Here is a 21,431-nt window from a genome sequence, read left to right as displayed (position 1 = left end):
TAAAGAGTCCAAGAAATCTTTTGTTCAAAGATGCTTGGAGACTCCTGACCAGACCACTCAGGAAACAGACTTGAGGCTTCAGTTTCTCAAGGTGGTGATTGAGGGACAGCACGGATGGAACAACAACACTGATCGTGACTATTTTCCCACTTTGTGTCAAATCTGTTGCGTCTCCAAAAGGCTTCAAGATGTCCACCATCTCCTTCAACAGGTTCCACTCTCGTGTTGTGAATAATAACTCCTTGTGCCCAGCCATTTCAAGAACAGCGCAGAGTTTTAGATGTTCACATTGGAGAGCTGCATTTACTTGTCTCAGTGTTAAATTCCATCTTGTGATTACAGCAGCACGGATCCCTTTCTGTTCACCTTCAAAAACATATTTGAATGTTGTGCTTGTGTGCAGTAGAGAGCTGAGCTTAGATAACTTTGAAAGTGAAGGAGATGCCACTTTGGTCTCTGACAAACCATCTCTCACCACCAGCTGAAGTGTGTGCATGCAAAACACTGCAGGCACTGTGTCTTTGCCATAGCAGCACCTACTGTTTCCTGATCTTCCAAAGGTTAAATCGTGCCAGAGCTCTGGATCATCAAGATGATCACCGTCATCATCATGTTCCTCAGCTTGCTCAGTGGGGAAGCACACAGTGAATGCTCTCCACATATTGGCAGCATTGTCACTAATAATTTAGTCTTGTTTATCTTTGATGTTGTATTCATCACATATAGCTTCAAATTTCTCACAGATTCTTTCACCAGTGTGTAATCCTTTGCAGTGGTCAAAGGCCAGCAGTTTGGATTTCCGCTGCATCCTCTCTGTCTCTTTCTGTATCCAGTGCACAGTGATACCAAGGAAACCCCTCATCCTTCGGTCTGACTAAATGTCCACAGTGACTGAAACATGATCGGTCTCACTCAACTGAGTTTTTAACATTGAACGTCTCTCAGCAGCGAGGTTCTCTGTTTTTGATGTAATTGTTCTGCAACATACCGGACTGTATTTTCTGTCAACTACTGTCAGAAAGTGCAGAAAATCACTCATCTACCTTAACTGGTTTGGACCCTCGTATGCTTTCAAAAGTGCTTTAATTCCTCTTAGCATTAATTGAATTCACATGTTAACATGTTCAGTTGCTGCTGTTTTGTCAGCTGCAAAAACAAACACTGCAATGGAAGAAAAAAATTTATAAAGCTATAATTCAAGGAATTAGATTAGATTAGATTAAATTTGTCGAGATGAACAGAATAAGTCCAGATGAACAGAATCAACTTTTGGAGAGATTAAATTAGACACTGGAGGTGACTGCTCTTTTTTTCTATAAAAAACATAGTAAATTCACGTGCACCTCAATAAACAATATTTTTTCTATGATTTTATGTTTGAAAAGAATTTCCATTATTCCCATCCTATCTCACTTTCTTGAGCCTAGTCTACACATACAGGCATGTGTATGATACAGTGAGAGGTATGATATTGTGTTTGGTTAGATGTGAGGACATTTATTGAATCAATGCTTGTGTCTGTTATTACTGTGGGTGACCTTGGTTCTTTGGTTCTGGGTTGTTACCTGCTCAATTGCAGATGGGTCACATGTTAAACCATTTATTTATAACCTCCAGGCTTTTAATAGATCAGATGTGCTTCGGTAAAACGTCAACTCGTTTTTCAGAATTAATTTTAGGAATTAAGCACATTTTAACAAGGTTACAGACGGTAACTGAAAACAAGGACCCGCAAGATTGTCTTGGCATTAAAACTATACAAAAATCATAAATCAGTCTTCACATTTTAATATTCTATTTATAAATTACATTAATATTTTTTTATTGATATTAACATCAATATTAATATAGTAGTTTCTGAATATCCAGTAGTCTTCTGAAGAATTTACTTTGCAGCATTCAAACAGACAAAGCTTTCTTCTTGCAGATCCATTGGTTCTTCTCATCACAGCTGACTGATTTAAATCCTTGGTTTTGGAGAGAGATTGCACAGTGACCATCAGAAGGAGATGACTGGTCGATCCAGGAGCTGAGGAAAGTAACAAATTTGCTCAAGGTTGATGGACACTTGTACATTGTAACTAATTTATTCCAAATTTGGCAAATATTTTAATTGTCTCTTACTTATTAGTCAGATTCCTTCCATCCAGCCACTTCCATTTCCCATCTTCAACTCTCAGGCCAATCCAGTATCCTTTGTTTTCATTATTTTGCCAACTCTTTTCACGAATAATTTTCTGAAAACAGAGGGAAAATGATCAGAGATATTTAAATACTTTGCTTAAACCGCTGACTGAGTTCAGATCTATTTAACTAAGTCTGTAATAAAGAGTCTCTCTGTGCTGTCATTACCATTTCTTCTTCATTAATTGCAACAGCCAAATCTGAAATCTTTCCTCTGCAGTCTTTTCGAGCTTCTTCCCAGGTTTTCCATTCACCTTGGTCAGCATTATTAGTTGCATAGCAGCTGGAATTTAATTCCCAGCCCTTCTGACAAGCGTTACACTTTCTGTCTGCAAAGATGGAGATCAATTAATAAACATCACTGCATATTGCTGTTAAATTTGGTATTATTGTAGGTAATGTAATTGGAACATACTGTTATTTTCTCGGGGACAGTAGGCATCAATGCTCCACTGAGCTCGACTAACATTGAGCTCATCCCATGGTGTCGTCATCTGTTGCGTTTGTTCTGTTAGGTTTTTCTTCTCTGCCTCCAGGTCCTTATTCTGAGTCTTCAGCTCCTCATTTTTCCCTTTAAGTTTCTGGTTTTCTTTTGTCAGGTTTGTCACCTCTTTATCTAAGACATTAAAGACTTGAGTCAGGTTGTTCATCTGGAGTGTGAGCTTGGTTTGGTTCCTCTTCAAGTCTTCATTGTCTGAGCTGAGTTGGTTGTTGAGTTTTGTCAGGTTATGATTGACAGCATTTAAAGTTGTTTGGTTTTCTTTCAGTTGGTTCAGCTCAGTTTCATCAATCTCATAAATTAATGTGACATCTGCAAAATTAAAATTTGTTTTTTAGAATATGGTGGATCTCAATTTATTTATTTATTCATTTATTATCATTTTACTACTGTTTAAAGTATTTCCTCTTCTGTTCTAATTAAACGTTTTTAGTTTAGTCTTTTTTAGATTTATTTAAATCTTTTAGTATGAATTAAATCCACTCAGATAATAAAAAGTATAAAATGCATTTTTATTGGGAATTCATTTTTTAAATGCAGAGTCCACAACTACATTGGTTGTGTCACCAGTTACAGCATAAAGACTTCCCCTATGACTGCTGTTGTATTTCCTTGTGTATCACCTCACCTTAAAACCAATTATGTTACTATAGAACATTTCCAATGTCAAATAACAGCTTTGTTTGGGATAATTGTATCTTTAGATACATTTTGAAACATTAAATTGAATTAAATGAAACATAAATTGTAAAATATTGTTTAGCATAATTTTCTGTGAAATTTCTTGCTAACAGATCTGCAAAATCAGAAAGAGAAAGTACCATAAGTGTGACTGATGTATGAATGTTTTCATACTTACGGTAGACACTGACTGCTATGATGCCCAATGCCAAAATTATACAAAGCATGCCCAAACAACAAGCCAACTGCTGATAGTGGCGACATCTACGGTTTGATTTCTTGTCGGGCAAGAATTCTGCAGAAGCTAAACAACAGATAGAAATATATAATTTTAGCTTTCTGAATAATTTTAAGTTTTATAAGTTTTATAAGTTTTATTCAAAGTTACAATTTGGTTTTGTTTTGTTTCCTTTTGTCTCACTGTCTCACAGCAGAAAAATACAAATCGCAAAGGTTTTGATGAGGCTATCTTGAAAATTTTCTGTAATTCATATGAGGCAATCAAACTGTTAAAAGCACTTGTTTTTAGACTTTAAAAACACAGAATAGTTAGCTTTTAATAATGCACTTCATAAGCACTTAATGCTAACTCAAAATCTCAAGTTTGTCAGACAAATAGGCTGACACTTCCTCATTCTTTAAGGAGTTGGACTTGATTATCACTTCTTACATATGTAACAACAAGAATCCTAGAATCTCAAAACTACATCTACATAAATCCAAATTGAAGGGAGGTCTGAGTTTACCAATATTCAAACATTATTATTGGGCTTCAAATGTAAAAGTGCTGACCTTCTGGCACCAGACATTCCCATCATTTAATCAGCTTAGGCATTTTGTCCAACTTAACACAACTTTTTTAATGTGCTCCTGAGCCCTCCTTATTCCAAACATCTGATTTCTACAATTGTACATTTGTTTGATGACAGTGTTGAGGCGTGGATTACGAGGATAAGAGACGCTTGGAGGGATGAACTGGGTATAGAAATATTGGAATCAATGTGGGACAAGTGCTTATCCAAAATTAATTCCTGCCCTTTTAACAGCCGACATCAATTAATACAATTTAAAGTTGTCCATCAGCTACACTACTCCAAGGTTCGACTACACAAAATGTATTCTTCAACTTCCCCCATATGTGACAGATGTAAAATATCAGATAGAATACTGGCTCATGCTTTATGGCATTGTCCCTCATTGACTAATTTCTGGTCAAGATTATTTGATTGGTACTCTAAAGCTTCCGGAATCTTCGTCTTGCAGTTTTTGGTTGCATACATTCCAGAACTATTCCTGCAACTACGCGGGTACCAGTCGATCTTGGAATGATGGTTGCGAAAAGACTTATCCTAAAGGAATGGAAGTCTGATGTTCCTCCCTCCTTCAATGTCTGGCTCAATTACATGCTATCAGTCATACAAATGGAAAATATTCGATACCTACAAACTTCTGCAGTAAATGTTTTCTCAAAATCCTGGACTCTGTTTTTTAATTACCTTGGGAAAGCCCTGGTTATATGAACATGTGTCATGGCACTGTGGTTTCTCTGTTTGTTACAAATGCATGATATTTGATTTACTCTGGATACTGGTAGTTTTTATTATTACTGTGCTATTTCTTGTCTTCTTGCCCTGCCTTAGCACCTGAGCTGTATTTATTTGTTTGTTGATGGGGTTTTCTATATTGAAAAATTAAAATAAAATATTGCAAAAGAAATGTTTTCAGTTGCATGGGTTTTCATTTGACTACTCACCATTTGTGACAGGAGTTTGTTCTGTTGCCTTATTTTGCACCTTTACTTCATCATATACTGTTTCTTCCTTTTTAACTGAAAGGTTTAAAAATGAATTAGTAATCACAAGTTATCAAATAACAGGACATTCTAATGCTTATTTCATTATTTGGACTTAACATTACAGTATCTTTAATCCATGTTTTCCCCCTGTCTTATAACTATTGCCTAAGAGGAAGAAAGGATCAACTGCCTTAAAAACCTCTAAATATGCTTCATTACATTCTTCTGAAATCTTTTTTCTTTTTTTGGTCACATTGTAATCTTTGGTGGAGGTTGCTTAAATGGGAAGTGAAAATATTAGTGTGTGGCTTCACATCCATTATACTGAAAATATTACATAAATACCCTGAGTTGATTAATCTCTTTTTCTTTCGCTTTTTCTTTCTTTTCAAATGGACCAATATGGCAAGGCCGGGATGGTCCACTTGGTAGAGTGAATCCATTGGGCATCTTTCTTGGCCTTTAGACAACAATTCTGATGGCAAAAGAACCAGGCGGGGAAAAATGAAGAAATGCTTTCATGTTTTTCATTTGACTACTCACCATTTGTGACAGGAGTTTGTTCTGTTGCCTTATTTTGCACCTTTACTTCATCATACACTGTTTCTTCCCTTTTAACTGAAAGGTTTAAAAATGAATTAGTAATCACAAGTTATCAAATAACAAGACATTCTAATGCTCATTTCATTATTTGGACTTAACATTACAGTATCTTTAATCCATGTTTTCCCCCCTGTCTTATAACTATTGCCTAAGAGGAAGAAAGGATCAACTGCCTTAAAAACCTTTAAATATGCTTCATTACATTCTTCTGAAATCTTTTTTCATTTTTTGGTCACATTGTATTCTTCGGTGCAGGTTGCTTAAACAGGAAGTGAAAATAATAGTGTGTATCTTCACATCCATTATACTGAAAAGACTACACAAGTACTCTGAGTTTATGAATCTCTTTTTCTTTACGCTGTACATTTGAAAGGCTTAACTTACCTTCTGATCTTTGTTGTTGGTTAGGTTTAAATACAACTGATGCGTAGTTAACCTCGTCCTCTGCCATCCTTACAGTCTTTCTGTTTGGTTTTTTGTGACTCGTAGACGGAGAAGAGTATTGTATTTGAACCACAGGACATACATGAGAGAAGTTGTTTTTTCCTGAGTTATGTTAAGTCTGTTTGTAACACCAACTTCTGCTTTTGGCTTTAAATGTAATTGCATACATGTCTGGCTGGAAGAACCTCAAACACTTTACAGTGTGATGAAAAGATAATACTATTACTGTGAGCGGTGAATATGTTGTTAACAGATACCTAATGTGTACCTTAGACATTAAATTTTGATTTTATATAAACTGTGAAGCAAAGCAATTCAATTTATCATCCCTCTGTGCTGTTATTAGTAGGTTTATTTCCAACTTGGCCCATAGACTATATGTTTCTTCCTGTGGTTCGGCCCAAGAAATTTTTTTCTGGCATCGGCCTAATTATGATTTCTTGTAGATGGTGACAGGCTCTCACTATTTTGTAGCTGTAGAAGTTCATAGTTACCAAACCAAAGCTTGATTCAACTTTTGCTAACACACACATTTTATCTTTGATCTTCCTTGTTCCATAATAAGGTTATGGATTTCATAAGCTCATATTATTTTTGCATTATCAGGGTTAACGATTCATATACGTCACTGTGAATTTAGTCAGATTTATTTAAATAAAAATGTGTATTAACTGTTGGTTAGGGTTTTCAAGATCACTTGTTTCAGTCTGCTTAATACTGTGAAGTCTAAACTAAAAACGTATTGACACTGAGTCCTTTAAAGGTTTAAATTCCTAATAAAGTGGGATACAGAGGAGAGGGAAGTATGGAAGGTTCCATGGCTCAGCTCAAATTCAGCTAGAAAAAAGTGCCAGTGGTGAAAGAGTTAATTTTATAAATTAGATCACTGCTTCTCTCTCTGCCCTTTCACTGCTATATCCACCCCTGCTACTCCAACCCTCTATCTCATTTCATATCTGCTTTCCTTCATCCCACTTAGTCACTCCATCCATCTTCCTCTCCTCTCCCCTCCCCTCCTCTCCCTTTCCAGCCTTGAGTCTCCTCCCTCTCCACCCCCCTCCCCTTTTGTCCATGTGCCCGGCCCCTTCATTAAGCCTAGTATGAAAGGAAACCCTCTTGCAGACAGTCACATTTCAGGGGTCTCCCAGAAGCCTCACTCTCACGCTGTCTCAGGCCTGGATACAGGGATATAGGCAGTTGCCAATTTCTAATCAGCATACCTTTGAGTGAGGCTTCAGTTTTTCATATCTCTTATTTTTAACACTGACATGGAGCTCCACAGTTTACAAAGGACCACCCACACCAACCACCTGGGTGAGGAGAAGCAGCAAATGCTGAACCTAAATCGACGACTCGGGACCTACCTGAACCGAGTTAAACTCCTAGAGGAGGAAAACATGCTGCTTGCAAAGGAGATACAAGCTATGAGACACAATAATCAAGGTGCTTTGACACGCAGAAGAGGCCTGGAGGAAGAGTTGCGGCAGGCAAGACTGGAAGTAGATGCAGTCTGGAGAGATAGGGTCCTCACAGAGCTGGAAGTTGGCAAGTTGACTGAGGAACTTCAAGCGCTGGACTTGTGGAGACAGAGGGAGGCTGAAGAAAAAGTGAAGGCCAAGACAAAGCTGGAGCAAAGCAGGAAGGAGTTGGAGGAGGAACAGAGGGCACAGATTTGGCTTAGAGAGAAGGTCAACCAGCTGGAGCATGAGATGAGACTCCTGATCCAAACACATGGGGAGGATGTAGCCCACCTGGAAGCCACACTGACCCATTCTAGAGCTACATTATCTTACACATTTTCTCAAAAGGGCAACCATACACCGAATCTCCTTCAGCTGGGGCATGAATACTCTCAGAGTGCCACCAGAGCATGGCAGGAGGCAGCAGAGGCTTATCAGGACCAGCTGACTCGGTTAGAGGAGTCACTTAACCAGGCCAGGAGCCGTTTGACCCAAGTGGGTCAGGAGAAACGTGAGAGCCAGCTGAAGCTCCAAGCCCTGGAGAAGGAGATCATCTCAGCTCAGGAAATCAGACAGCATCTGGAGAAAACTGTTGCCCAGCAGACAGACAAATACAGCCAAGAGATGCAGCAGCTCCAGGTGAGTGAAACAATCCATACATGTTGGGATGCAACAGTTATTACAACAGTTGCAATAGTTGAATGTACATGATATTCAATCCAATTATTACCCTTTGAAACTGAAAATTGTTCCGCATATTCACACATTAGGCAACTTCTGACTGGTTGGAAAAGAATGCCAACAAAATCATTGGGTGTTGGTTGTGAAATATGCAATAAGTCATTGTGGTTAATGTCACAGTCTAAGATAACAAATGGACAAACCACAGTGGAATTTGAACATGTGACTCGTGACAGCTGGACAAAATAGAGTCTGTGGATATCTACTGTCACTACATTTGACTAGCCATGTCCTAAGAGATCAAATACTCAGTAAAAAGAACAAGAATACTAGATACATTTTATTTGAATATAGATTTTCCTGGAAATATTCAAGGCCTCCAGCAAAATACGCAAGAAGCTCCACTAAAGGCTTTTGGAAGCATTTATGAGTCCTCTCCCCCCCAAGGGATTTTGCTCCCTTGGCATCCACATTTTATATGCTGATGAAATGAACACATTTGGTTATGAAAGCAACTGGGGGCTACGTATTTGTAGGCTGGGGTTGATGGGATTAGTTCTGGGTCACAGTTAGGTCTGAGGGGTGAAGCACCTACACTAAATACTTTTTATGGCATTTCTTTTTCTCTCACTGAGGTCCCAGATCACTAGCAGGCAGTTATATTGCTTGTAACAGTGTGTAAATCTAAAAGCACGCTAGTGTGATAAGTAAAACAGGTTGAATAACTTAGATGCAGTAATAATAAAAGCCTGTAAACAACCCACCACATATAACAAGCAAAAGAACAAGGAGATTTATTCCTGCTTAATATAGCACAACACTGAATTCTTTTCCAATGCTTTTTTTTAACCTCTTCCTTTTCCTCTTCTGCTTCCTGTTTTGGCAGGAGCACTTGGAGTCCTTAGAGGTGGAGAAGCATGAGCTTGGTCAACAGATCAATCATATCATAATGGAGAACCGAGGCCTGACGCAGCTGAAAATGTCTCTAGGTCTCGAAGTAGCAACATACAGGTACACTGAACTGCCTGTTGCACTGTCAATTCTAAAGCACCTTTAACACTTATTTTTCTACCCGATAGTAGAAGTAGAAGCTAAAGTGTACTTTACCTTAGAATTTTTTTTACTATTTTTTTCATGAGTGTGTAATGTATCAAAAAAAATGGGTTACTTTGCACATGGAGTATCTTTCAAAGTGAAATAAAGTTTGTCTTGTGTGCTTCAGTAACAGAATATAAGATTAGTGGTTACAAAATTATCATATTTATCTCTGTCAAATTTATTGTGAGTCATTATTTCATCAGCAGTACTACCTGATTTCGCAATGCCACTATTGCATGAGGTTCACACAGTTTGCAGAAGGTCTTCTGTTTTATTTATTAATAAAGAGACTGTCTAATGCTGTGTCTGCCAGCCCCCCTTCCTTCTGTATTATCTGTGGCTGAAGATGCTTCATGCTCTTTGTGATTTAAAATGAAACATTAGACTGATCTGCATACGTTTTCTATTTAAAGAAGTCGGCCTGTGCATTGACTTAGACGTCCCGTATCCAGGTTGCTGTTATATAGCATCAGTGCTTTACAGTGCAATGTAAAAACAATATTGCTTCACCAGGTAGGGTGATCTGAAACACTGAGCTGCTTGATGTCAGACAGTTGGGGCTGCACCTTGCAGTTGATTTTGACTTGCTTAGAGGCAAGTGCAGCTTCATGTGTTTTTGATAGGTGTTCGAAGAATCTCACTAAATGGCTAAATTATCATATTTCCAAAATCAGTTTTCAGAAAGAGTCTTTGTCTGTAAATTGGTTATTAATGCACAAAACAATCAGTGTTTTTGCTTTCCTGCAAAACTCTAAGAATGAACCAAACTGACGTGGAAAAAATATGATTTAAAGATTTACTTAAATAGGTTTTGAATTGCAAACTGACTCAAACTCCACATGCATACAGCTTAGCTATTAGCTCAGTTTACCATGTAAACGATGAGTTGCATGATTAATTTAACCCACTTAGAAGCTCAGTAACAGGGGATATGTTGTCTCTTCCAGTAGTTAGAGAAACTGACAAAGGAAAAGATGCCCACGGAGGGAGCAGCCTGTCTGGAAGGTCATTTCTTTGAAGCAGCAGCCTCTGTTGCCTTGAACTGAGTAACTTATCCATTATGAAGCTCTATAGCCCACATCCCCACCCCACCCTCAAAATATTGACCCTCACCCTTTAGTGAGAAGCTACCAATTTCTCAGCTATGGGAGTCTAGAATTACAGCGTAGGGGAGCAGATGGAGACAGGACATTACTAGAGGACAAATCTGAATGTCATTTATACCATGTTCAATTGTGATTCTATGCCAAAAAGAAGAAATTATTTTGTAATAGAGCTAATTATTTAAGTATGTGTTGGAATGGAAACAACAGTGGTTCAAACATGAGAATGGAAACAGTTGTATTAGTGCTGCATGAGCTGCTTGTAAAATCTGCTGTCATCGTATGTGTGTTCATGAGAGTCCCCCCTGTTGTTGTGTATGTGAGGAGGTTTGTGGACTGCAGATGGCTCCTCAATGGCACTGCCTTTCCTTCATTACCATAACAACAGACCTCAGTCTTTTCTTTCTGCTTGAGAACAGCTAGAGTCTCCCTTCGCTCCTCTTCCCACCCACAGCTCAATGTGCAGCATCATGTTTGCATCCTCCAAATCTTATCCTGGAACCTCAGGACGTAATTGTGTCTTGTTGTCCATCTCCACAGAGCTTTGCTGGATGGTGAAAGCCTGAGGGGAGACGTGTCTGTGTTAAATCAGCCAAGAAACATTTCCATCACAGGTAATTAAAGTAAACTGTATTAACACATCCGCAGCATCATCACCACTGATTTTACCTCTGGCTTGTTTAGAACCACAGCATGTCACATTAATCCTCTTGCTTTTGTCCACTCTTCTTACTACTTTAAAACTCATCATTTTTCTCTAAGTATAGCTGAAATTATTCTAAGTAAAGGCTCCTCAGAGAGGGAGACATGTTTGATTCAGTTGTAATCGCGTTAGTCTCACTGGAGACTGGTGCTGGTGGGGGGGGGGGGGGGGGCTTGACTAAAAGGGCTGAGCTGAGGTAGGCACTTTGGGTCTTGTAATGCAAGCCAGCTATGACAGTCCCCAAAGGTTATTGAGCCATATGGCTTTGCTTTCCAGTAACTTAGACAGCAGAGAAAGGAAACTGCGATCAATATCTCCCCATTAGTGTCCAAACCCGGTTGACAACACACAATACACATACTCAATACACATTTAAAAACGCATTGTAGATGCCAGTTTTCCTCAGAAAAGTACACACACTGACTAATGTTTTGTGGAGATACCTCAGCATGTAGAAAAACTGTCAGGATTAAAGGATTAGGTTAGTAACATTTAAATGACACGTGTTGAAATGATTGTTGTACATCATTATTATTACAGTAGCTAAGGTCATTGTGTATTCATGAGCTGCGCTCTTGTCTTCCACAGATGCAGTTTTCAGTTCTCAAGGGGTTAAAAAGAATTACCAGACTCAGCTGTCTGCTAGCCGCAAAACCACTTCTCTCTCATCAATTCGCAGCATAGCAGAACCAACAGTAATGTCTACCACTCTATTTTTAAGTAGAAAACCTGTAACGTCAAATGAAACACCAAAGACTTCAGAGAAATGTCCTGATGCAAGAAAGGCAGAAACATGGGAAACCCCTTATCCAAAAATAATGCAGGATGGAGCTGTTGAAAATTTCAGACCACAGGAAGTTTGTGAAAAAGTCACGTATGCTGAGCCTTTGTCGCCTCCTAATGAGCCAGAAACGAATGCTAAAGCACCATCAGGGGACGAGGAAGCAGACTGGAACGATGTTGATGTTAAATGCTCTGATGAAAGGCCAATTGTTGAGTCAGTTGTCAGTTGTCAGGTTGAATCTACCCTCAGCACTGAGCAATCCTTTAATGATGAAGTTGGCCGTCACCAGTTTACAGCACCCAGCTATACACCATATCATGCAAATTTGAAAGAAGAGCCCAGCAGTTTCCCAGATGAGTCTGATGAGGATGTAGCTTTGTTAGGGGAAGCTGAAGAGCAATATAAGCAACAGGATCCACTTGATGCATGTGTAAGGGAAGTGTGTACAGGCAAAGATACAGGGCATATTCAAGAAGAGAGTTCAGATTCTGAAACAGAGGCAGTGCTTGAACCGACACCCGAATCCAGGCCTTGCAGCCCAGAATCTCAATGCGTTTTTAACCAAGCTGTTGATAAAAATTTAGATGAAAATGTTACAAATGATGTCGATCCAACTGAAATAAAACAAGAAATAAGTTGTTCTATGATAGAGACAAACCAAATGGATGTCGAAGATAAATTATACCCTGATGGAGAAGAGATGGATACATGGGATAGTGTAATAGAGAGGAAGACTGATGTAAAGAAAGACGATTGCAATACAAATGATGAAGTAAAAGGACAACATGCTGAACCAGAGGAGGACATATCAGCAAGAGAACAAGTGAATGAGCAGAAAGGAAGCATTATGCAGGATTTTGCTACAGTTGTACAGCAAGGCAACATTATGACTTCTTCCCTGATTGACAAGCAAGCAGATGACCAAGAGCATGCTGCATTAGAGCAAGAACTCGTTCCACTTCCTGATAATGAAGGAGATGATGATGATGAAGACTCTCAAAATGTTTCCATGTCTTGGAAGACTGAGGTGGAGGGTGACAGTTATGCTCAGGATAACACTCTGGCTGATACTCGTCCTCTGATCCGATACAAAAGCGATGAGACTGATGCCAACACTCAGGCGTCACACATGGATGAGAGTGAGTCCAGTGAAGGTGAGCAGGAAAAAAAGATCGGAGAGACAGGAACTGGAACGTGGAGTGAAAGCAAGGCAAAGAAATTTGGAACAATGGAAGATCTGTGTGAAGAAGTTGAGGGAGAAACAATGGATGATGAATATAATCTGAGTTACACTCATATCAAAGATGGGGATGATGATGACGGTACAACTGTAAGTGAGCGCGTTATCCAGGTGAATGATAAAGAAAGTGCAGAAGAAGGGATCAGAGATGGCCGTGAGGGACATTCAGATGAAGAAACTGAAGAACTAACAGAACACATGGTACCTGCAAATGTAGCCTATGACGAAGAGTTGGAAACGGACAAACTTGTGGAGCAGGAATTAGAAAATCTGTGCACAGACAGCTATAGTGCTCACTTTGCGCAGCAGCAAGACGGCGACCAACTGCTATACACGAATGACGAGTCTGACCGTGAGATAACAGAGGAAGAAGAGGACATGTCTTACTGTGAGACTGGAACAAAGGTGAACCATGAACTTGTATCTTCCACTACAATTATAGATCAAACTTCTGAAAACCCAAGTGTCAGTGATTTGGCGGATATGACGCATCACATAGACACTGTGGATGTAGAGGACATCCACTATGAAGATCAAGAAGTGAAAGATACCCCAGAGAAAAGAGAAGAAGAGGGTGGGCCTAATGTGTCCATGGTGACGCATGCTGATATAGCAGAAGATCAGTCTGGATTTAGCAAATTTATGAGCAGTCCTGAGATGGAAGAAATCAACAACTCAGTGGATCCAAATTCTGTGTTACTCGTGACAACAGATGAGGAAAATGTGCAGGATATGGCAGCTCAGGATGAGGTAAAAGATGCTTTCCCTCTTGAAGTTATCGGTCAGTCTCAAGAACAAGATGAGAGTGATAAAGATTGCCAGGAGCTTCCTGAAGCTGAATGGGAAGTTCTAGGAGACCCAAGAGAGGATTCTGAAGCCAGGGATGAGATTGAATATGATGATAAATGTCAAAAAGTGCCAGAAACCACAAACGAGGGTGATGTTATACACCAGGAGGAGCCCCTTGAGATTCCCAATGAAAGTACAGCTGATGAAAATGGTATTTTTAAGGCAAATGATCCAGCAAACAATGGGCTCAATGGTCTCTTTTCCTCTGGCATAAAGAGTGACTTCTGGGTGTCCTCTTTAGAGAGCGGTGCCACCGGTGAACCAGCTGATGCCTGCAATGAAGCAGCTGAGCAAACTAATGAGAATCTGGGATTTGTTGACAACCTAGTCTGGGAGATTACAAAAAACCAGAATGCCTTTAACGGCAAGTCCAGGGTGGATATTGAGTCAGCGCTCACTACTAAGAGCGAGCACGAACAAATGGATAAACAAGTAAAGCAGGTGTTGGGTAGAAATGTTAGCGAGGGGGAGTTGGTTCATTCTGAGGAGTCTGAAGCTGAAGCTGAATTGTGGTCATCTGGAGAGGAACCAGCATAAAATTGTGTGAAGTTTTAGATGTAGTGTTAGTCAAAAGTGTGTTTTCTTTAAAACCAAAGTTGTGCCTTGGTGCGCTCCTTAGTGACGCTAACCACCAATGTGCCAATTCTGTCTACAAACATACTGAGCATTTGCTGTGTTTCACGTTTTCCTCATTCCTAATTGTTTAAAGGTTTCAGTCAATTAGTGTGCATGCTGTGGAAAAAGATTGGGGGCTTTTGCATGAGGGAACGGCACGATGAAAGAACAAAGAATGTCATTTGAAAGTCAAAGCATTTATTGATTGTTTGCTAATCTGATTGTACTGACTAGTGGGAATCAATAATAGCAGAAGGGTAGAATTACTTGTCGAGCTACTATTCAAAGAAACGACAGGCAGCTAGTGTTTCTGTTAGTGAGTTATTTCATTTAACTAGACCAGAGTTGACTTGGTGCATGTTTTACACATGTAAAATGAATAACTGGTGGTAAAATGGCATAAATCAGTTTAGATAAGCAGATAGTTGTGTTTGTATTTGGCTGATCTCAACGAATAAAGGTTTTTCCATTCATGAAAATATATAATGCACTACGGTACAGTTCCAGTTCCAAAATAAACAATAGCTTCTAGACATTCTGTCTTTTTGTCTTTTTGAACTTATTTGCTTGCACAGTGCCCCTCATCGATGCATTTAATTCCACATCACAATGACATTTTTTACTGGTGTAAATATACTCCTACTTATCACTAGTAAAGGTTAAAGCTAAACTGAAATATTTTAATGGTCAAGTTTGTTTTTGGTAAACATTATTAACATCTTATTAGCCTTTTACAAAAACATATCAGTTAGCACCTGAATTTATTAACTTTTTACACATTTTTAAAGAACCTTCCTGCAGGCTAGAATCCAACATAAGAAAATTAAGCTTTTAATAACAAATAAATGACCAGTAGATTTTATTTGGGTTTAAATCAGATCAAACAAAAAGCTGTTTGATGTGAATGAGACAAGCCTCTCAAAAGTGCTGAACTTTTCCTTTAGAGTACAGCTGTATTCTTAAGAGAAGGTCAAGAAAAGCAGCTGCTTGCCGCCTTCCAGCAACATCCATCTCCATTTCCTTTGGGGTTTGCATAGAAGAAGGGAGTAAAGCTCGTATGTGCCTGGACTTGGCAACAGCCCAGTTTTCACTGACCTCGAAGCAGGCGAGACAACAAAGCACCACCGAGGGTCTCCGCAAGCATGCAGCCATCCCATGAGGCGACCAGGGGAAAAGTACGAAAGAGAACAATGTATGACCTCATCTCCTCTCCTTCACAACCCCGCCCCCACTCCCCCTACCCCCCTCATGTCTTTCATTAGTCAGTTTACCGAACAATGATGGCTATTTCAGTGGGTGCTCGCCTCCTCACTGCCCATATCTGCCCAATGGGAGATTCAGTTAGGAAGGAAACTGCGGACGGTTGCATTCAGGATGACAAAGCTGAAGAGCTGGAATGGCATTACAGCAGCTGTCTGGCATGCTCCTATTCTCCACCCATCAATAGAGCTGTTCTACCAAAGACATTCTCTCTTCAGTCACTAAATAAAACTAGAAGAAATGTATTAATCTGTTAAGAGGAGAACAGCAAGAGCAACTACACATAAGCTGAGACATTCGCTAAATGGAGTTGATTTGGGCTTGTGTCCCATCTGTGCATTAATTTCACTTATTTCACTATTTCATTATTTAAGATCTGTTACAAAGCTATTCACATAGCATAGTTTTTGCTATTTGATGACTACAAACCACATTATGTTTAATAATTAAAATGTGACATATTGGTATCTCCCCTTTTTAAATTTTGACGTTGCACATATGCAAGTGTCTGTGTAGTTAAAGTAAGCCTGTCTCTGTTTTCAGATTTGAAGAAACTTGGCACAAATCAGCGGTGACCACTATTCATCTTCGTGGTTGGATTTGTCTTTTGATGGCAGCATGAATCATTATATTCCTTGGCAGCTTAACATAGAAAAACCTTGTTGCTGAGGGTTAAACATACTGTCAACAACATGTGTATACTCCATTCCAAGTTTTGACTAACAAGCTCCCTAGTGATCACAATCTGGGCTACTAATGAAGTATTGTTGTGTTTGAGGTAAGTTATCAGCACAACTACAGCATGTTTGGGTACCCCGCAGACCATAAGAAACACAAAATACTTTTAGAGCCAGTTGTGGTGGGTTTAATTTGTGCTGTGTTCCAGTTTCTTGCAAACTGAACCACAGGTACTTTCTCTGGATTTCTGCCATAATTTTATTCTCTAAAGGGCAACTACCTTAAAGGAATACATACAATTTGAGTGAAATTCTTTGTTAGTTTTAACACTGGTAACCAAAGGTCCAGCTGTGACCAATTATTGATTATTGGTCACTGTTGATTAACATGGGGGAGGTGTGTTTCTACAAATCCATTATAAGAGAATTGAACTCTTTGTGGTAGTACTTGCACACATGTGCCCCAGTTGTCATCTGCTAACCACCATCCATCTCCATTGATTTACTCTTGATTGGTATGAATAATGGAGGAGCCAGCTACAGAGCCAGACTGAGAAGGAAGAGGTTTCTCCCACTTCAGACCACCTTTACATCATGAAAGACATCATGGACATATGAGCCATATAGCCTAAGTAAACAGATGGTGCCAATGTTAAAGTCCAGCAAGAGATAAATCAACACTCATCCATTGTGTCACATGCAGCTGTCTTTAAAATAAATGCATGAGACACAAGCCAAAGAAATTCAAGTGTCTGTTTTCTGAGGTCATAAATTTGCTTTTCAAATTCAAACAATCAATTTAATATTGCTATTAGATATTATGCTATGCTATCTTTAATTTTATCCTTAATCAATCCCCCAAATGGAAAATGGTGATGTGCACAGAGCGTTAACTTGCATAGTATCAAAGGATGTCATCAATAATATCAATGAATAGTTTTTCTCTGGGGACCATAAATATAAGCACTGAATCTTGCTCAGTTGTGAGATGTCTTGCTGTGTTATTCAGTGCTGAATAAATTATCATAAAACAATGAAAAAGGTGAAACTGCTGGTTCAGATTCTCAACAGAGAATCTCTCACCCACTTTACATTTTAAACACTTTCTCTACGCAGTTGTTTTTTTTTATTGTCACAAACTAAAGAAATATTTGTCCTGTTAACACTCAGGCCACTGACCTCATAACTGTAATTTATTAATGTGCTACAATAATTTAGAAACCAAAACTAATTTGCTTACAATTAGTCTAACCTGATCATCACATAAAACATAAACTAAATGCTTAAAACACAAATCCCCACACGTCTCTGACAAGCTTAAAACCCGACAACTGAATAAACAACAAAATCATGTTACCGTCAGCAGAGATGAGTTCCAGCATGAATTTCCTGTTAATTAACATATACAACAATGCCTGTATGCAAAATTTAAATGGTAAATGGACTAATTCTTATATATGATGTTATATAACACTTTTATACTCTGAGCACTCAAGGCTCTTTACACAATTTGCCTCATTGGAGAGCAGAATGGAGCAGCCAGGGATCAAACTACCAACCTTTAGTAGATGACCTGCTCCACCACCTGAGGTAAACCTACCCCACTTATACAAGCTAAAGTCATGCAAACCAACTCCTTAAACCCAAACTGCAAACTCAAGTTGAATGTTTTTAGCTGGGTGTGGTCAGTATTGTGCTGCTACTTCTTGTTACACTTCTGGAGATCAGACCATGCACAGTATGTTAACTTTCTATGTTTTGTTACATTGACTAACTCATAAGACCCTCTAAAGCCAATATTATTAGTAAGTCATTAGGTTCTTGTTGCACTCCAATGATCTATTCTTTATCTCCTCTAAGTATTACACTTGTTTTTCATTTTCTCCACCTTGTTCCTCTAAAACAAATATTCCATATGCATCTCAACCCTGCTCTGTCCTGCCTAAACAGAAGCATCTATCTGTGTGTGGACAAGGCTTAAAGACTCTTGAGCATATTATATCACTATCATATCCTACCTATCAAACCATCAGGCTCCAGGCAGTGTTAAAATAGAACAGAAGTTGCACCGCGCTGTGCAATCTGCTGATGACAGCTGCAAGTTGCTTTAATAATCTAGGATGAGTGAGACTGCAGGAATGACACAGGAATCAAAGCTCTAATCCTCCACGAGAACAATATTAGCAAAAGTTGTGACCTGTAGTTCTGAGTTCATATTCAGCTGGTTGAATAGTAGTAGAAGCTATTGTAGTCTTCACAAAATGACAGATTCAAATGTCCATTCACTTTTTAATAAAATTATATTAAATGCTTCAGAAACCATTTAATGTGATCTCATCTGATATTATACATATATACAAGAATTATACAGTCCTACAAATTACATCCATATCTCCATATTCATTTCATGTTTCTATGAGTTGATTATTAGATATTATAATATTTTATGTCCAGTTCAGCGTTAGGTGAATGAGGCGTAGGCAGAGGAGAGGTGGTTCAGTTCCTCTATTGATATAGCTTTGTGTGTTTCTGCCAGATGTCCACACAGTAATTCAGTTAGTGCGCAGAAATGAAGTTAGACTTTAGCTGCCCGACAGTCCACTCCCATAAACACAGAGACACATATAAGAGGTAAAGGGGAAGAAGCTGAGTCATAATTCTTTCACTTCTCATTTTCTGATCAACCTCAAATTACACTCTGAACACAAAATTTAAAAATCACACGTATAGTTTTTTTTTTACTATACATATTCAAATCACACAGTGAACAGTAAGCTCTAGAAAGATATGATTACAGTCAGAAAATGGCTGCCTTCATGACTCAGCAGTAGGAAGTGGGGTTGTATGTCTCGCAGACAATGCCTGGACTGTCCAATATGACTTTTGACTGATCTGTCTGAGGGCGTGTGTGGTTATTATTAGCAGCCTCTTGAGCCAGGAGAATATGAGTCTATCTGAGACATGCACCTGATCATTGCTGTGGACAAGCCAGCTGAACGTGCCAGATGACAGCCTGCGGTCAGTTCAAGCAGTCCTGAGTTGGGTTGGTTGAGCAATTGTGTGGGTATCCCCTTTTTGTCTCACATACCCAACCAACTATTTAAATGTCTTTTTGTCCTGAAGCCCATTCGTAAGAAAAAAGGAATGCTACGACTAATTACAGACATCACTACTCTACCCCCTGACAGAAAAAGCAGGCTGTGATCTTCCTCTTTATCACTTTAGTGCTGTACTGTACATTCATATAAAGAAACATCTTAAAAAACATATTTAAAAAGAGAGAGAGAAATATCCATATTGGGGTTTATAAAATACACATTTACTTGGTTTGTACAAGCCTGGTACTATATATCAGCAATATTAAATACTGGCATAGTTTCTTTAACACTTTGCTTGGTACAAATTTTTGATGATTTCATGTTAATGTGAACTAAAATCACCTTGTTGAATCTATGCCACAAATAATTAAAGGAATTCTAAAAGCAAAAGAGAATCCATCCCATTATTAGCAATGTGTACCTCATAAAGTGTCCAGGGAATGTAGCGATCTGTTGTGCAGACCTGTGCAGACTGGATTTCTTCAAAGTGGAGAACACTAAGGCTTTTCGAGTGAGGAACTACAGGTTTTGGCACTTCTGCGATTGCGTCATTTATCCCTCAGGTTTATTTCTTGAAAAAAAAAAATACTCAGAAAAAAGTTCATGTTGGCATGTTTTCACGTTGAAATCATTTGAATTCGTGGGCACATTGTGATCTACAGTTACATAGCTACATGCAAATGCTCCTGAAAGCAGCTGTGTAAGATGCTGCTATTCATGGAAAGTAGCTCCACATATTTGACCTGGCAGATTTTTATGCCAGATGCCTTTCCTGACACAATCCCCAAGGGAATTGGATCTCCTCTTGAGACTGAAGCAGGTGTGTTTTTGTTAGGCGAATGTGTGAATCCATACAGTATGGCGCCACCAAGTAGCATTATTGCTTTCCAGATACAGATGTTAACACAAATTGTTAACTGTGGGATATATATGTGCAAAGCAACAGCTGACTATGGATAATATAGACATGTGTAGAAACATTTATTTAGCTGTATTGTTAATTTGTTTCAAATATAATTTTATACGCTCATCACATCTTCCAGATGTACTTCCAATCGCACTTTTGCAAATCACTCTGCTGCACTCTCAGTTTGTAGGCTGCGAAATAAAAATAGACTTTAACACACTGGCAAGTAGAATGAGCTTGGGAAGGTGTGCGTCTAATTATTTCTCTTGTGTTTCTGAAGCTCATTAAAGTTGTCATACATTGTTTTTCCTGTAATCGCCAAATAATTATCCTTTGATACCACATACTGTAAAGCTTTGTTTACCCATCATCACAAAGCAATTATCTTTGATTTTGAGACATATGTTGAGATGAAGGAATAATTGCTTGTTATATTAAGATAATTGGACAAATTGTTTTCTTGCGATTTAACTCCAGGAAATCAGCATGTTGTTTTAGAAAGTCAAGTAAGTTCAAATGTACTAACATATTTTTAAAACCCTCTTTAGAAGTAGATTGCATCCACTAGGCAGGCTGCTTCTTATATTTAATGGTTAAAAGCTTCAGCTCAGTGTTTAGTGTATTGTGCCACTTTTCTTGGAAACAGATGACTTCACTTTAAACACTAGACTGGAATCAACAGGGAGCAGGAAACCACCCTGCCAAATTGTTCTTAAGCACCATCCATCCATCTTCTTCCGCTTATCTAAT

At 38.8% G+C, this 21,431-nt stretch overlaps 3 protein-coding genes across 3 annotated transcripts in view; 1 reads left to right on the top strand and 2 right to left on the bottom strand.

Annotated features, from left to right (window-relative positions):
• LOC308406050 (uncharacterized protein) overlaps nucleotides 1-661 on the bottom strand; it is a gene marked incomplete at both ends in the record, with an annotated part of 40,896 nt that extends 40,235 nt beyond the window's left edge. The window contains one exon of the mRNA XM_080896854.1: nucleotides 1-661. This exon is cut by the window's left edge and continues 165 nt beyond it. Within this exon, the coding sequence (XP_080752980.1) occupies nucleotides 1-661 (661 nt within the window).
• An 820-nt stretch (nucleotides 662-1,481) lies between these two features.
• On the bottom strand, nucleotides 1,482-5,782 carry LOC308405311 (uncharacterized protein). The gene is made up of 7 exons (XM_080895853.1): nucleotides 5,703-5,782; nucleotides 5,118-5,192; nucleotides 3,543-3,668; nucleotides 2,600-2,995; nucleotides 2,353-2,513; nucleotides 2,125-2,237; nucleotides 1,482-2,029 (listed from the first exon to the last, which is right to left on the bottom strand). The coding sequence occupies exons 3-7, from the start codon at nucleotides 3,589-3,591 to the stop codon at nucleotides 1,900-1,902; spliced, it is 849 nt and encodes a 282-aa protein (XP_080751979.1). The 5' UTR covers nucleotides 3,592-3,668; nucleotides 5,118-5,192; nucleotides 5,703-5,782; the 3' UTR covers nucleotides 1,482-1,899.
• Nucleotides 5,783-7,301: 1,519 nt separating this feature from the next.
• On the top strand, nucleotides 7,302-15,270 carry nes (nestin). Its single transcript, XM_080895852.1, has 4 exons — nucleotides 7,302-8,305; nucleotides 9,234-9,358; nucleotides 11,089-11,162; nucleotides 11,840-15,270. Exons 1-4 carry the CDS (start codon nucleotides 7,475-7,477, stop codon nucleotides 14,659-14,661), a joined length of 3,852 nt encoding a protein of 1,283 aa, XP_080751978.1. The 5' UTR covers nucleotides 7,302-7,474; the 3' UTR covers nucleotides 14,662-15,270.
• The last annotated feature ends 6,161 nt before the right edge of the window (nucleotides 15,271-21,431 follow it).

This window comes from Rhamphochromis sp. 'chilingali' (genome assembly GCF_963969265.1).
Source record: "Rhamphochromis sp. 'chilingali' genome assembly, chromosome: 11".
Lineage (NCBI taxonomy): Eukaryota > Metazoa > Chordata > Actinopteri > Cichliformes > Cichlidae > Rhamphochromis > Rhamphochromis sp. 'chilingali'.
The sequence above is the reverse complement of the archived record's forward strand: the minus strand, read 5'-3'. Positions and strand labels throughout refer to the sequence as shown.

Bases quoted from the DNA above. Each gene is read 5' to 3' on its own strand.
- nes (XM_080895852.1), top strand. From the start codon at position 7,475: ATGGAGCTCCACAGTTTACAAAGGACCACCCACACCAACCACCTGGGT. The intron at 8,306-9,233 runs GTGAGTGAAACA...CTGTTTTGGCAG, and splicing joins AAGAGATGCAGCAGCTCCAG to GAGCACTTGGAGTCCTTAGA. The intron at 11,163-11,839 runs GTAATTAAAGTA...TGTCTTCCACAG, and splicing joins AAGAAACATTTCCATCACAG to ATGCAGTTTTCAGTTCTCAA.
- LOC308405311 (XM_080895853.1), bottom strand. From the start codon at position 3,591: ATGCTTTGTATAATTTTGGCATTGGGCATCATAGCAGTCAGTGTCTAC. The intron at 2,996-3,542 runs GTAAGTATGAAA...TTAATTTTGCAG, and splicing joins CATAGCAGTCAGTGTCTACC to ATGTCACATTAATTTATGAG. The intron at 2,030-2,124 runs GTAAGAGACAAT...TACTTTCCTCAG, and splicing joins GGAAGGAATCTGACTAATAA to CTCCTGGATCGACCAGTCAT.